The sequence below is a fragment of the Haliotis cracherodii genome, unplaced genomic scaffold, assembly GCF_022045235.1.
Source record: "Haliotis cracherodii isolate W230 unplaced genomic scaffold, xgHalCrac1.p SCAF_5, whole genome shotgun sequence".
Classification (NCBI taxonomy): Eukaryota; Metazoa; Mollusca; class Gastropoda; order Lepetellida; family Haliotidae; genus Haliotis; species Haliotis cracherodii.
The window spans coordinates 57998323-58015412 of NW_027266308.1; the positions used below are offsets into that span (position 1 = coordinate 57998323).

Consider the following 17090-nt stretch of genomic DNA (forward strand, 5'->3'; position numbering starts at 1 on the left):
TGGGGGCTGATGCAGTGTTGAGTGCGGACTGATGCAGTGGTGAGTGGGGACTGATGCAGTGGTGAGTGGGGGTTGATGCAGTGGTGAGTAGGGGCTGATGCAGTGGTGAGTAGGGACTGATGCAGTGGTGAGTGGGGACTGATACAGTGGTGAGTGGGGACTGATGCAGTGGTGAGTAGGGACTGATGCAGTGGTGAGTGGGGACTGATGCAGTGGTGAGTGGGGGTTGATGCAGTGGTGAGTGGGGACTGATGCAGTGGTGAGTGGGGACTGATGCAGTGGTGAGTAGGGACTGATGCAGTGGTGAGTGGGGACTGATGCAGTGGTGAGTAGGGACTGATGCAGTGGTGAGTGGGGGCTGATGCAGTGGTGAGTAGGGGCTGATGCTGTGGTGAGTAGGGACTGATGCAGTGGTGAGTGGGGACTGATACAGTGGTGAGTGGGGACTGATGCAGTGGTGAGTGGGGACTGATACAGTGGTGAGTAGGGACTGATGCAGTGGTGAGTGGGGACTGATACAGTGGTGAGTGGGGGTTGATGCAGTGGTGAGTGGGGACTGATACAGTGGTGAGTGGGGGTTGATGCAGTGGTGAGTAGGGACTGATGCAGTGGTGAGTGGGGGCTGATGCAGTGGTGAGTAGGGGCTGATGCAGTGGTGAGTAGTGACTGATGCAGTGGTGAGTGGGGACTGATACAGTGGTGAGTGGGGAATGGTGCAGTGGTGAGTAGTGACTGATGCAGTGGTGAGTGGGAGTTGATGCAGTGGTAAGTGGGGGTTGATGCAGTGGTGTTGTCTCAACCATACAAGTCCAACTATATATAAACAAATGTCAAGCTGCAGGTATTCCGTGTTCGAATTGGTCCCCAGGAACCTATCCTGGTTGTAAGAGATGACTTAATGAATTGGTTGGTCTGGATCGGTGACTTGGTTGATGGCGTATCAGCATACCCCATCTTTGTGGATCTTTGTGCTCATAATATTGACCACTGGATTGTCTGGTCCAGACACAATTATGTTCAGTCTGCTGTCAAATAGCTGGAATATTGCTGATTGTGGCATCAAACAATAAACACACACACAAATGTCACATTGTTGTCTTATTAATGTACAGTTTTACCCAAATACTATGAGGTGTGGAGGAAAGTGTATATTTCCCTCTCTTGTTGACAGGATCGAGCAGGAGTTGATGGCTAGAGTTCTGACAGAAGTATATCCACTGCGACCTGCCGACCCCATCCCTCATGAACCAGCGCCATCTGTCCACATCGACGACAGCGTGGATGATGAGTCTCTCCTGGGTGGGTTACTGTCACACTGTTTTAGGAAGAATACTGTATTTATATTATTGACCTGGTAAAGGGCTTGATATGACAGTGGCCTTAGCACGACAACAGACACCCTTATTAGTTTAGTTGTGTCAGTGTTTTAACATGAAGATTGTCTATGATGAACATGACATTTATCAATTTTTGACCATTCATGGGGGAAATATATTTTATGGACCCAGGAAACTGATGACCATTTTTCTCGGTCAATATCAGTTCTTGGGTACATAAAACATAATATTGCCTGAATTGGGGTCAGTAATTGTTTTATCCAATAATATGAAAAACAAGAATATTTCAATTTGACTTGTTAATAACTGATACTGCTTCACAACAAGCATTATGTTACGCTCTCTCTGATTGGCTGAAAATATTTCTCTCCTTTGAGTCCATTGGCTTAATCACAAAGGGCATTTCCAGTTTTGATTGCTGCACGGTGGGTCTCAGGGCAATACTGTGTTCTAAGGATGGTCATGTGACCCTTTCTCAACCAATGAAAAAACAGGTATAGTTTGTAAATGTAATAATTAGTGTTGTTACTTTTAGGGCTTAAATAATACCCAGGAGAAATGACATGATTTTTATCCCAATATGTTATTTCAGAGTAAATTTGCCTGAATGAGTTCTTATCATGATATGACATTCAAAATCAAAAGCTGATACTGTACAATCATAGATTTTATATGAGGTCAATACCTCAAATTCTGAGGTCGATATTGCTTTCTTTCCATAAAAACAGGTATTGACCTCAAATAAAGTCTATGATTGTTTTATTCTATAATAAACAGACAAAAGCAGATTTAACATACCAAACAATTTTAGAAGGTTCCAACAAACGGAGACATCTGATTGGCTTAGGTTTAAGGAATGCCATTTCTGGTTAACTCCTATTCTACATTTAGTAACTCAAGTCAATACTGTTAATTATGAGAGTCAATACTCATTACCGTTGCTTCTCAGCCAATGAATAAGGTGGATATCTTTTCATTATGTGATGAAACAAAAAAATATCAAGAAGGCACCATAAAAGGATAGGTTTGAATGATGAACTGTATAATGTCAACATAACTGATAATGAAGACAGTTTATGAAATGATTTGTGTCAATACACAGTAAGGCTGATATCACAGTCCAGTTTGGCATCCTCAGTCCTGTCAGCCTTCGTCATTTTGTTTCCTCCTCAACTGGAGATGATTGTTCCTCTCCAGTGATGGACACCATCGGTCAGACTGGCCTGAAGCTGTTTGTGGACGCCGGTCAGCCTGTAGACAACAATTTGGTCAATGCTCTGGTACGTGAGGTCATCTCCGAGCAGCTCACCGTCATGCTGGGTCAACGCAGCCGGGAGGATGGACTGGCATGGAGGGACAGTGACGGAAGGAGGCAGGAGGATGCTGAGGAGAACGTCGCAGGGGAAGAATATGAAGAAGATTACAGGCAACAGGTATCACTGAGTGAAATAATTTTCTATTTTGGCTGTAAAATCCATGTTTCCTAAAATGATAATTTTTACAATATTACAAAAGTTATTGACACCTTATTGTTTGTTGATTAATGCCACTCACAGCAGTACTTTAGTTGTTGGATGGTGTCCTGTAAATAATAGGTCTGGACAACAAATTCTGGACAACAAATCCAGTATATGTCATTATGGGTGAAACACCTTATTGACTGTCTGTGAAAGGGAAGGACTATAGGGATCAAATGATGTTCCCTTGAGCTGCAATCACTTTCCGACATTGTAGATAGAGGCTGTGTGAGGGGGGAGGTATACTTATTTGCAAAACCAAAGTCAGACTATTTGTCTTGCATGGATTCTGACACAAGTTTCGTTGAATCAGTATGATACTCCCACAGATGTAAAAATCTGTGACCCTGTGGGGATTCCAGGTAAGAAGGCCACCAGTAACCTATGTTAGTTGACCAGATGGATCCGGTGGTCCTCTTATTGTGTACATCAAGAGTGTTTGTATACAACCTATAGGGGTGGCGGGCTGGTGGGTGGAGGTTCATTCATCAATCACCTGATACACGGGTACAATCACCTGATACACAGGTACAATCACCTGATACACGGATACAATCACCTGATACATGAGTACAATCACCTGATACACAGGTACAATCACCTGATACACGGGTACAATCACCTGATACATGAGTACAATCACCTGATACACAGGTACAATCACCTGATACACAGGTACAATCACCTGATACACGGGTACAATCACCTGATACACAGGTACAATCACCTGATACACAGGTACAATCACCTGATACACAGGTACAATCACCTGATACACGGGTACAATCACCTGATACACGGATACAATCAGTGACAACTATGTATGTGTTCCATCTGATATACACTGAAACTTTGTTAATCAAAATGAAATCCTGGCGAAGTGGCCCAGTTTAATCACATTCCAAATTTCACATGGTAGTGCTGTTCCTTATGAGGATCGTCCGGAAGAATCAGTTTCCGGTCTATCATGGTCCAGACTAATGAGATTTCACTGACAGTAGAGATAATTTATGGATACCGTATTCGACGTTATAAGCGCCCCGCTCTAATAAGCGCCCACGGCGATATTTGTTAATATATTGGCTAGTGAACAATCCCAATTAGCACCCCTTCCGATTGATCAATGTTCACAAGACTTATTTATTCGTGTATAATACGCACTCGTGTGTTATGTACGCTTAATTATGGGCAATTAAATTCTAGAAAAATATATCTGTCGTATATAAACATTTCAGGCTGTCAGCATAAACCACGAAATTTATCCTGTTTACTCTTGTTTTTTTTCACCAAAATAATATTCTAGTAAGAGTCCCCTATTTCTAATTTTGAGAGCGCCCTGGGCGCTTATTACGTTGAATACGGTAACAACTTCTTTATTTACTGTCAAGGCGACGTTTCAGTATAGATCCTTGTACCGTTGTCATGCAAGGATGAATAATGAGCATAGTTCAGAATATATGCAGTAAGTGGAGGATTAACAGTAACAACAATTGCATAGATCAAAGAGATTAAGGTGAGTAGGTTAAACAATGAGAACAGAAGGATAATGCTGCAACAACATGATGGACGGAGAACATGATCGGGAAGCCAATCGAGATTGCTCTGTAGGTGGATTTTCCTACTCACTGAGTGTTCGGGTAGCCTCGTGGTTAAAGTGTTTACTCATCATGCCCAAGGCCCAGGTTTGATTCCCCATGAGTACAATGTGTGGGGCCCATTGCCAGTGTCCCCTGCCATGATAGTGCTGGAATGTTCTAAAAGTGGCATGAAACCATATTCCAGAGCTCCAGATAAGCTGCGTATCTGCGTAAAATACGCATCAGAAATCCAGAAATACTCATTAAAATAAAATCCAAGCGTATCAAATACGCAACGAACATTACAGATACGCTACAAAAATAAAGCTTGTGTGTATCATCAAAATATTGTGAGGTAACCCTGCGTATTCGATTAGCAAATCAGCAACTTATTTTGAAATTATAAACGGGCATTCCGTCAACCTTGCTAAACTCCACGATGACAGTTACATCATGATCATTTGCCATCACACTTTCTTGCTGAAGTATCGTGGTATTTTTGAGTCCTATAAAGCTCTCGAACCCACACGACACCAGTTTGCAGGGACTAGATGAATAGTGTTTTTAAATATTTAACTTAAATACCCACATGTGTAAAAACTTGTGGGTAACAGAAATTTGAATATCCAGATAGAATTACTGATACCCAATGATTTTAAAATGCATGGGTAAAATACCAACAATACCGAAAGCTTATCTGGAGCTCTGCATACTCCCTCACTCATTCCTACCCACTCGCTCACCCATACAATCTACAAGACATTTGATGTTCAAGGTGTAGCATTTCTGTACCCAGTCCTGGTCATCAGTTTCAGGAGTCACCTCGTCAAGGTCGTATTAGAACACCGCAGCCTACGCCAAAGACGAGCCCTGTGATGTCACCAGTGAGAGTTATCTCCCCTCCCATGACTCCAACCGGCTCTCCTGTAGATGAGATAAGAATGTTCCGTGAGAGTGAGCGACGTATTGTGTCTTCACCCCCACCAGTGATACCTGTCACCCCAGCGGTGCCACTTACAGAGCCCGAGTCCGAACCAGAAACTTCAGTTTCGCTAGACATCAGTGAAGAGCTGCGTCGGCTCAGAGGTAAGACCTTATCTTTTCTTTTCATTCCACTCCGCATTATTTCTGCTGTTTCACAGCAACCTGTAAATAATCAAATCTGGACCAGATAAACCAGTGATTGACGTTATGAGCAACATCCCACCAGGATACAATAACATGCACTCATTAAGTAACCGGGTATTGACTACCCAATTAGTCGCCAAGCAGAAGTCACTGAGGGTGTATTCTAACTCATAATTCCCTAAAAATCTTATCTGCTTAATGTCTTTGTAAAAGAATAACTGTTGTTATATCCTCTCAACATTTTACGTTGGCATAGGTGGCCCAGTCGTCTAAGGTGCCGCAATTCGCTGCGATGTAGGTTGTAGGTTCAAATTCCAGTTTGCCCCGATTATGTTTCTAGGTTTGTCGGCACCGTACCCGTACTCTGGGAACCTCTAAGTCCTGTATCACTTCGGGCTTTCTTTCAATATCAACCTGGCTGATATTGTGTTGTCATATCAGGTGGCTGTGTCGATGCTCATGCTATCAACCACTGGTTTGTCTGACCTAAACTTGTTCGTAGCTGTGTCAGCATGAAACATGTGCACAATCAAGTATTTACTCGGTATTATTGATGGTTATAAATAATTCAAATATTCCTTGTTGTCCATAGAACAAAGAAATGGAATGTGTTTATTAATACAGAAAGAAGTGAACTCTTAATTATTTTCAATTGTTCTCTTCAGGCGTCCAAGGATCGGAGGATGTAAGCTTCTTCCCAGACTCAAGGCATGATGTGGCCACTCCCATCACAACCCCTCCCCCTGAACTACCCCAGGATGAGCCAATCTCACCTCCCCCACCATCCCCACCACCTCAGCAGGTAACCATACCAACCTCACCACCACCTGTCTCTCAAGCCCCAGTCCCACCGCCCCCCAAGGAGCCGACAGGGGTAACTCCTCCCAAGCCAGCATCGCCCCTCCCAGAAGAGAACCCAGAGTACGTCCCACCTCCCCAGCAGGCTGACCATCACCAGCCAGGGTAAGTAGCTACTTCATGGACTGTAGCGATAGAGACCTCTCTTCCGCTGTACTGTGTGTTCAGGAAAGCTAGTCCATGTCTTGTCAAGGGCTAGTAACAGTGTTAAATGAACTGTTTCTCAATGTCACAGTCATAAATGCTATCAAAAGATTTGTCATTGCAACATGGAGATTTGGGAGAAATATAGTATGCTTGTGGTAAGATCCGACTTCAGGTAGCCAGACTTGGTGCATGCGTGGCATGACTGTATGATCCCCAGGGAGTTGAGAATTATAACTGGAATGTATACAGATCGACTGGTCAGGGAACAAATAAACTGCATAATATATATATATATGATATATGCCATGACGACATGACATGACATGACATGAGTCACAACACAAGTCGAAACAAGAGAAACGGTTGATTTTTTCTGTTTCAACCTTATGATGAACCATATTTATAGCACTGAATGTGCAGCACGGTATGTATCATGTGCCTCTCTTCTTTAGGGAGACGACTGCGGAGGACCCAGGCGAACGTCTGTTACGGTCTCTCAGCGATAGAGACCTCTCTTCCGCTAGCCACTCACCAAAGGGCCGTCGCTCTCCGAGTCCTCAGCGTCGTTCACCCAGCCCACAGCGCCATCGCTCCCCAAGTCCCGGGATGTCTGACTTCAGTTCCTCGCCCGTCACCAGCATGACGGAGACCATCAACGAGACGGTGTCGGAGGGGCAGTGGCTGCTGAGTCGCAGCGAGGGGCAGGCAGCGCCGTTCCCATATGAAGAAAGTAGGTCGTCTTTGTGAGTGAGTGATTGAGTGAGTTGGGTTTAACGCTGCTTTTAACATTATTCCAGTTTTATCACGGCGTGTCAGCTTAATGTGGGAGGAAAGCCCGAAGTGATGCAGGTCTCACGTGAAACCCCCGAGCTTGGCTCTAGTACTGTGAAACCTAGAATTTGTAGAAATATAAATTGGGCGAACTGGGATTCAAACCAGGATCAAAGGTTTCTGGCATGCCCAAGGGACGGAACTCTGCACAGTGAATTGTGGCGCCTCAGATGACTTGGCCACCTGTGAACCGTTGTCTGTATGATTGTTCAACATTATATACAGGAGATCTTTTCATGTGTTTGTGAACTATGCAGCAGAAATATTGGAAATAAAGCCACTGTGATTTGAAATTTTAGGACGGCTCACTGTAGGTTCAATACCTATCATTTTAATTTGTAACTGAGCTCTTTGCCTATGTTCTAAAGGGTTATCGGGAGCCATATTTTCCGGGAGATGTGGCATTGCTTTGGAATAAGACTGCAACTTTTGGGGCACTACAAATTTTGCTGTCATTCCTGACATTTCATTTTTATTAATCAGTGGCCCGCCCGCGAGGTGCGAGACGTGCAGATGTAAGTACAGCCAGCACACTGCGCGACACCGAGGACCTGGACATGGTAGGTTGATGATGCAGACACTTAATACTTCTGTAGTAAAATGTACGTCAACTGAGAACACATATTAGAAATTTGCTTACTTACAGTATGACTCATGAACTCAGAAAATACAGATTAACTCTCCGGAGAAACTAAATCGTAACATTGTTTTATCTGTAATTCAGAGTGTGAAGAGCTAAAAGATCCCTAGGTTCAAACATCAAGGATGGACTGGCTCTTTCATTTGTTTGTTTGTTTTGAATGGTGAGGTCAGACGGAAGTGATTCTCATTTTTACGACTGGTTCTCCTTCTTTGCGCTATGTGCACCTAAATCTAAGATAGATACCGTATTCGACATAATAAGCGCCCAGGGCGCTCTCAAAATTAGAAATAGGGGACTCTTATTAGAATATAAATTTGGTGAAAGAGTTGAAAGATCGTAAATTGTGTGGTTTATGCTGACAGTCTGAAGTGATACAAAAGAAATTCTGTGCGTATTATACACGACAAATATGTTTTTCCAGAATTTAATTGCCCGTAATTAAGGGTGCATATAACACACGAATAAATAAGTCTTGTGTACATTGATTAATTCGAAGGGTGCTAATTGGGATTGTTCACTAGCCAATATATATGAAAATATCGGCGTGGGCGCTTATTAGAGCGGGGCGCTTATTACGTCGAATATGGTAATTGGTCGATGCAGCACATGGACAGGGGTGGGTAACTGACCTAAAGCTAGGTAGAAGCAAGAGCTCAGTGCTCCTTTACATTCACAGCTTCTCTGACAGTGGTCAGTGTAACATGACAAGGTTTTGAGAGAACGTCTTTGTCATTTTGAGGAAAAGGTTTGTCATACCTGCACAGAAAGCCAACCTATTGTACAACAGTTACCATTGTGAATATATGTTACGTTATATTGACTCTGTCCCCTAGAGAACAGTGTTAAGTGATATAATGACCAGTCACGGAAGTTCTAATAGTTGTTGGGGTGGTCGGGTAGCCTATTGCTGGAATATTGCTAAAAGCGGCGTAAAACCATACTCACTCACTCACTCTAATAGTTGTTGAAGTCAATCTTTCAACCCTTCTGGATAATTATTCTGCAAACAATCGTTAATAACTGCCTCGCTGTGTTGCCAGGACGACACAGAGGTGTCTAAGAGTGAGGGTGAGTTCCTGTACCGTTCCGTGGCGGCGCCGGAACGAGACCCCGTCCTGCAGTACGTGATGAGCCTCCAGCAGCAGCAGCAGCCCGTCCTGCCAGCCTACCCCGGATACAGCTACGGTCAGTACGACATCCCGCAAGGCCGCGCACAGAACCTCCTCAACACCACGGGCAAGAGTCTAGGGGAGATAAGCGTGGGCCAGGTGGCACCTCACAGGGTCACCCACATCCGAGCCAGCAATGACATGGAGGATGAGGATGACGGTGGCTACAGAGGTGGGTTTGAGATGATAGTTGGTGGTAGAGAAGGAAAGTGCATGTCTCCAAGCTGTAGCACTAGAATAATTGTTTTCTATTTTCACCATGCAGTCAATGTATATCAGGGAAACATGAACCCAAAATTTCACAAATAAAAAAAATACCTGAAATTGTTTTGTCTGCAACAACTTCCTGTCGTAAAAAAAGTAGTCCCACCTGACCAACACAAGCCAGTGTAAGTAGCTGCTTTGTGTACTGTGTGTGTACAGGAAGCTAGTCCATGTCTCATCAAGGGCTAGTGACAGTGTGAAATGAACTGTTTTTCAATGTCACAGTCCTAAATGCTATCAAAAGATTTGTCATTGCAACATGGAGATTTCCATATATCAGGAAAACATGATTTCAAAATTTCACAAATAAAAAAATTCCTGATTTTTGTTGTCTGCAACACCTTCCTGTAGTAAAAGAAGTAGATTGAGATTCTGAGATTAAGCCTGATTATGATCCTTGGTCTGTCAGAACCATACCCTTGCTCTGTAACATCGAGTCTCTGTTGGTTTCCTCCATCATGAAACACCTGTGATAAACCGGAATATTATTCACAGTGTTAAACTGAACTCTTTTGCCTGCTGCTTGCAGGGGCGGTGCAGGACAGTCCCATCAAGGGCAGCAGCCACACCAAGGGCAGCAGCCCCACCAAGGACAGCAGCCCCACCAAGGACACCACTATGAGGATGGAGGACCTGAAGGGGAGTCGGAGCCAACAGAGGACAACCTCACCCACGTCTCGGTCCCCTCCCTCTCGTAGGATGGACGGTGGTCCCGTGTCAGCCATGCCTCGCAGTAGGTCTCCCACAGAGAGAGGTAAGTGTGACACACAGAGGTAGGTCCTGTAGGTGAATTGGGTGAATTACTGGAGTCCTGTGTCAGCCTTGCAGCAGATCTCATACACAGAGGTAGGTCCTGTAGGTCAATTGGGTGAATTACTGGAGTCCTGTGTCAGCCTTGCAGCAGATCTCATACACAGAGGTAGGTCCTGTAGGTCAATTAGGTGAATTACCGGAGTCCTGTGTCAGCTTTGCAGCAGATCTCATACACAGAGGTAGGTCCTGTAGGTCAATTGGGTGAAGAACCGGAGTCCTGTGTCAGCTTTGCAGCAGATCTCATACACAGAGGTAGGTCCTGTAGGTCAATTGGGTGAATTACCGGAGTCCTGTGTCAGCCTTGAAGCAGATCTCATACACAGAGGTAGGTCCTGTAGGTCAATTGGGTGAATTACCTGAGTCCTGTGTCAGCCTTGCAGCAGATCTTATACACAGAGGTAGGTTCTGTAGGTCAACTGGATGAATTACTGGAGTCCTGTGTCGGCCTTGCAGCAGATCTTATACACAGAGGTAGGTCCTGTAGGTCAATTGGGTGAATTACCGGAGTCCTGTGTCAGCCTTGCAGCAGATCTCATACACAGAGGTAGGTCCTGTAGGTCAATTGGGTGAATTACCGGAGTCCTGTGTCGGCCTTGCAGCAGATCTCATACACAGAGGTAGGTCCTGTAGGTCAATTGGGTGAATTACCGGAGTTCTGTGATGGTCTTGCAGCAGATCTCTGATGTAGATTGGTCAGCTGTAATCTGAATGGTTTGTTGTTACATTGTATGCAGTGCTCACACTATCAACCACAGGGTTTCTTGCCCTATCTTTCTGGTTCTATGGCCTCCGTGGTCTAGTGGTAGAGCATCCACCCGGATAGTGGAAGGTCTGGGATTCAACCCCCGCCACGTCATACCAAACACGTTAAAAGATATACTTGTTACTATGGTTACCCTGTCTGGCACTCAGCATTAAGGGGCTAAAACAAGGACTGGTCTGCTTGGTGTCAGTGTACTGTGTCTGAGTAGAGTATCCGGTAAACTGCTGCATGGTATCTCAGTGGGCTAGCACTATAATTCGGCATCAGTCTGGATTAGTACGGGCAGCCACACTCACACACGTGTGCTTTATAAGTGGAATAATCTTGGATGTGACGTTGAACCCCATTTCCCCACACCTCACCTCACCTCACCTCACCTTACCTCACCTCACCTCACCTTACCTCACCTCACCTCACTCTGACCCTTGTTCCCCACAGCGAAGGCCAGGAAGCCACCTCAGGCGACACGGTTCTCGGACCCTCTGGAGATGACAGAGCCTCCCCGTGTCAGTTCAAAGGTCATCTCTGTCAGGACCAGCTCCGAAGAGTTCCGGGAGTCTCTGGACATGGATCAGAGTAAGTCCTGACACAATGTATATGTTATAGCACATTGGTTGAGCAGTGCCTACCATACAGACACTGTACACTTCATCTGTTCACAATATCATGTGCACTCTAGAGCTCCTAAAGTTGTAACTGTTATTGTTAAGCAATTTGTCATACCAGTTACTATGGTATTTCTGTTATTTCTTTGGCAAATGTTTAGCACCAACAGGGCATTTCAAAGTTTAGTGTGCAGTTGATAGCCTCGTGGTTAAAGCATTTGCTTGTCGCGCCAAATACCCAGGCTCAAATCTCCACATGGGTACAATGTGAGAAGCCCATTTCTGGTGTCCCCTGCCGTGATATTGCTGGAATATTGCTAAAAGTGGTGTAAAACCAGATTCACTCACTCACTCACTCACTCACTCACTCACTCACTCAAAGTTTAGTTATAAGCTGTATATACCACTAGATATTACTGAAGAACCCTTCACCCACTGAACCAATGTTGTTTTCAAGGTTATATTTTTAATTATAATTTTATTTTGAAAACCCAGTTGGTATGGAAGGTTGGTACTTGAAACTTCGTACAAATTTTATGACCTCGACCTTTTTGGTTGTTCCTACAAGGTCAAAGTCCTGCTGTTATATGTAACACCTTACAAGAGAATGATATTGTTCACTAAAATAGCAATTGTTGCACATAATAAAGTAATTTCTTAAGACTTTAACTTGATTATATCCAGAGGTTTCTGAATAGTCATCTATGAGTATATGTGTTTCAGTGATGAATGGCACCCAGACTATGAGTGAACAGGGTACGCGAACCCTCACCCCCGACCAGATGAACACTGACCACTACATGCAGTCCGGGTACCTCTCACAGACCTTCAGCCAATCAGATGGGTCAGGAAGATTGACAGGCACTCTTGGCCAATCGGGTGGAATGGGATCTGGTAGACTGACAAGTACATTTGGCCAGTCAGATGACATGGGATCGGGAAGATTGACAGGCACATTCAACCAATCAGGAGGCAGAGAACGGCCTCCGAGTCTGGGGTCAATGCGGGCCTCCAGCGAAATGAGTCGTTCTGGAGGGATAAGTCCAGACCGTCTACAGTCTTCTGGTCGGTCACTTGGTCTCACATACTCATTTGAGAGTGAGGTCGGGGACTCCATCAGTGAAATTGAACTGAGGCGATTGGCTGGTTCTGGTCCAATCAAGATGTCCGTGAAGATGCCATCTACAGGGCATGCAGATGACAGTGAAGATCTGTCGGAAATTGACATTACAGATAATCTGTAGTAATACCATACAATGTAACATAGGCTGTGTGTAGTGAAATGGGTATTATTTATTTTGTTCATTCAGCCATTATGCCACATATTATGACCAAAAACTGTTTTGACATATGTAGTTTAATTTACGTTTGGCTGAATATTCAATCATATACAGCTTTGTCATGAGCATAATTGTTTCCAGTTTATTCTTGTAGATCGTGATAAAGAGGTAGAAGTCATCTATGATCATAGCTTTTTAAAGAATATTCAATAATAATAATTTTATCAGTATAGGCTTTCAGTGAAACACACTTTTGTGTCTAGTTCCAGCAATTTGAATAAATAGCTATGTATATTTTTCCAATTTCGGTACAAAATACTTCATGTTTTATTCCGTCCATATCAATCAGTGTTTTTATACTCATAGTTGCAGTGCACACAAGAAATGCTGACTCATAATGTTGTACTCCAAACACTGACCTACTTAAGGTCACAGTGCTATTTCTGTTCAACGCATTCTGTGATAAACTGAAGCATTCCTTGAAATAAACATTGTATGACATTCAAGACTGTAATTTGTGTTTCATCTTACAAAAAACAACATTGTTGTTACCATACATATTTATTGGGATTCCAGAGAAAAATAGGTGCCTCATACTTCTGTTGTTTGTTAAATGCCATATATAAAAGCAGTATTCCAGCTTTATGATGGCAGCCTGTAAATAATCAGATCTAGACCTGACAATCCAGTGATTGATATTGTGAACAATCCACACTGTTGGGGTACAATGATACCCTATTATCCAAGTCACAGAGTACGACCACCTGATTCCTTAGGTCGCCCTTACGACCACCATAAGTTGCTGGGACCTAGTCTAGCCCGGAATGCCCTCAGTGTCATCCCATGCTTGAAAGAGACAACTTACATTATCAGTTAAGTGTTGAAATGTTTTGTTTAGTACCTTATATGTATATGGCGGCCTGTAAATAAACTGGACCATACAAACCAATGATTGATATTATGAGCAACAATCCATACCAATTGGGTAGAATAGGTCTTCAGCAACCCCTGCTTGCTGTAAAAGGTGATTATGCTCATCGTAAGAGGCGACTAACGGGATCGGGTGGTCAGGCTCGCTGACTTGGTTGAAGCATGTCAACATGTTCCAATTACGTGGATGGATGTTGATGTCAATCATTGGTTTGTCTGGTCCAGACTCGATTATTTACAGACCGCCGTCCTATAGCTGGAATATTGCGGAGTGCTGCGTTAAACAACAAACAAATGCTGACACGTAAATCAGCCAAGTTACTGAGCCTGACCACCTGATTCTTGAAGTCACCTCTTAAAAGAATTGGTCGTTGGGGAACAGGGTTCCCAGTGTCCAAGCACATTGTGCTACCTGGGAGTCACGTTAGGCCACATCTACCCCTGGGATAAGTGAGAAGAAACAACAGCAAGTCTGATGAAACATAGCATATTTAATATATGTATATCATATGTACAGAGTCAGCACATAGACAATCTCCCCATGCTGTGGTCTGCTACAAGGCACAGCAGCACAGCGGGACTGCAGGACTGCCCACACCACAGCACCCATAGTAGAGAGTAGTCATACAGCTTATACTGAGCAGGTTCACATGGAACTCTTGTAATACAAAACATCATTATATCTTAAAGGCCGAACCACCCTTAACACCTCATTAGTCTCAGATAATGAATCAGATACTCCACAACCACCTTCTTAAACTGGTCCTAGATCACATGCAGCGGACTTGTCATGAAGATGTATTACAGAGGTCCTTGTGTTCTTTGAATCTTGGGATGCCCCAAATCTCTAACTTTTATTTTAACATTCAAGTTAGACCTTCTGGTTCGGCCATTAATCATCACATGCACCAAAATACAGAGTATTAAGCACCACCTTGCAAACCCATGGCGCTTATAGCTGGGACCAAATTGTGTGTGAATATGATGCCATGCAATGTTACATGCTCAATATCTCGTAATATCACAAATATATCACATTATGGAAGGATTTTAATTCCTCAAAAACAAGTTGCATACAGTTTGATTATTGGGGTTTCCTTCAACAGTTCTCAGCCCATTTTGCTCAAACACTCATCAAAATTATCACATAGCATGTATAAGTACAAAATATACACCAGCAAATTTGTTCATGCCAATCACATAAAATACAGGATGGCTTGCAATCTTCCATCACTGTCTATAGCACAAACTGACTTTACTTTACTTTAGAGTAGGCCAGTGTGTTTGGTTCAATGCACCTAGAACTATTCACAAGTAACCAAGGTTTATTAATGTTTGTCAGGCTTCCCTGACACGGGCCCCTGCAACGCGACACAGTTCCATGACAGAAAACGACTGACGAAATTGTGAACGTCTCATCACAACTTACCTCTACAATCTTAGCCACTTTTATGCTCTTAGGGCAAGTCAGATTGGTGAAGGTGAGTCAATTAGCACTGTCTGTTATTTTATTATTGTTTATTCACAAAAAGTGTTAGGCCGTCACTTTTTGTGAATAAACAATAATAGCACTGTCTGACACAACCATGACAGTTGCTCATTACAGCTGGTAGAGCACTGGGGCTGTGAGCATCCTAACGTAGTGACAGGAGCAGGGGTCATGTGACTGTAGTAGGTGTGTCATGTGACTTATAGCAGGCGTCATGCGACTGTTTTAGCAGGTATCATGTGACTTATTGCAGGTGTGTCATGTGACTGTTTAGCAGGTGTGTCATGTGGCTGCAGTAGGTGTGTCATGCGACTGTTTTAGCAGGTATCATTTGACTAATAGCAGGTGTGTCATGTGGCTGCAGTAGGTGTGTCATGTGACTGTTTTAGCAGGTATCATGTGACTTATAGCAGGTGTGTCATGTGACTGCAGTAGGTGTGTCATGCGACTGTTTCAGCAGTTGTGCCATGTGACTGCAGTACCAGGTGTCTCATGACTGCAGTAGGTGTGTCATGTGACTGCAGTACCAGGTGTCTCATGACTGCAGTAGGTGTGTCATGTGACTGCAGTACCAGGTGTCTCATGACTGCAGTAGGTGTGTCATGTGACTGTTTCAGTAGTTGTGCCATGTGACTGCAGTACCAGGTGTCTCATGACTGCAGTAGGTGTCATGCGACTGTTTCAGTAGTTGTGCCATGTGACTGCAGTACCAGGTGTCTCATGACTGCAGTAGGTGTGTCATGTGACTGCAGTACCAGGTGTCTCATGACTGCAGCAGGTGTGTCATGTGACTGCAGTACCAGGTGTCTCATGACTGCAGCAGGTGTGTCATGTGACTGCAGTACCAGGTGTCTCATGACTGCAGCAGGTGTGTCATGTGACTGCAGTACCAGGTGTCTCATGACTGCAGCAGGTGTGTCATGCGACTGTTTCAGCAGTTGTGCCATGTGACTGCAGTACCAGGTGTCTCATGACTGCAGTAGGTGTGTCATGTGACTGCAGTACCAGGTGTCTCATGACTGCAGCAGGTGTGTCATGTGACTGCAGTACCAGGTGTCTCATGACTGCAGCAGGTGTGTCATGTGACTGCAGTACCAGGTGTCTCATGACTGCAGCAGGTGTGTCATGTGACTGCAGTACCAGGTGTCTCATGACTGCAGTAGGTGTGTCATGTGACTGCAGTAAGTGTGTCATATGACTGCAGTAGGCATCATGTGACTGCAGTAGCAGGTGTTGCAGCTGCAGGTGTCATGTGCCTGCAGCACTAATGGCCCTGACCCTCACATCTGGCAACAGCTGCACAGGTAGAGTTGAATAGATAATAGTATCACAACAACCTAACAGAGGTAAATTGGAACGAAACACTTTAACACGACACATCAATGACCTGATACAGTATGGTAGGCTAGATATAAAGACTGATCATAAATGGAACCTTTGGTTTATATATGTTGCATATTGAATGGACTTACTATTTACAATAATGGCCAATAACATTCAGTATGTCGAACTGCTTTAGATAAGGGAAACAGTTTGTAAGAAACATCAGTTGTATGTTGATTATTGCCGCAGTCAGCAATATTCCAGCTATGACAGCAGCGTGTAAATATTCAAATCTGGGCTAGATAACCAGTGACTGATATTATGAGCAACGTTCCACACTATTGGGGTATGTTGACATGCAACAGGCAAAGTTACTGACTTTAACCACCCCATCAATTTAGTCACCTCTTACAACA

The 17090-nt window shown here is 43.9% G+C and overlaps 1 protein-coding gene across 3 annotated transcripts in view; it reads left to right on the forward strand.

Annotated features, from left to right (window-relative positions):
* The window catches only part of LOC139443190 (TALPID3 protein-like), a 135892-nt gene extending 122498 nt beyond the window's left edge, over positions 1–13394 (forward strand). For all 3 annotated transcript variants that reach the window (XM_071224150.1, XM_071224152.1, XM_071224151.1), the window contains 10 exons: positions 1172–1299; positions 2535–2770; positions 5241–5517; positions 6225–6522; positions 7017–7294; positions 7879–7955; positions 9079–9379; positions 10001–10225; positions 11486–11623; positions 12376–13394. In XM_071224150.1, coding sequence (XP_071080251.1) covers positions 1172–1299; positions 2535–2770; positions 5241–5517; positions 6225–6522; positions 7017–7294; positions 7879–7955; positions 9079–9379; positions 10001–10225; positions 11486–11623; positions 12376–12896 — 2479 coding nt within the window. In that variant the 3' untranslated portion in view covers positions 12897–13394. The remainder of the gene's footprint in view (positions 1–1171; positions 1300–2534; positions 2771–5240; positions 5518–6224; positions 6523–7016; positions 7295–7878; positions 7956–9078; positions 9380–10000; positions 10226–11485; positions 11624–12375) is intronic.
* Positions 13395–17090: the final 3696 nt, after the last annotated feature.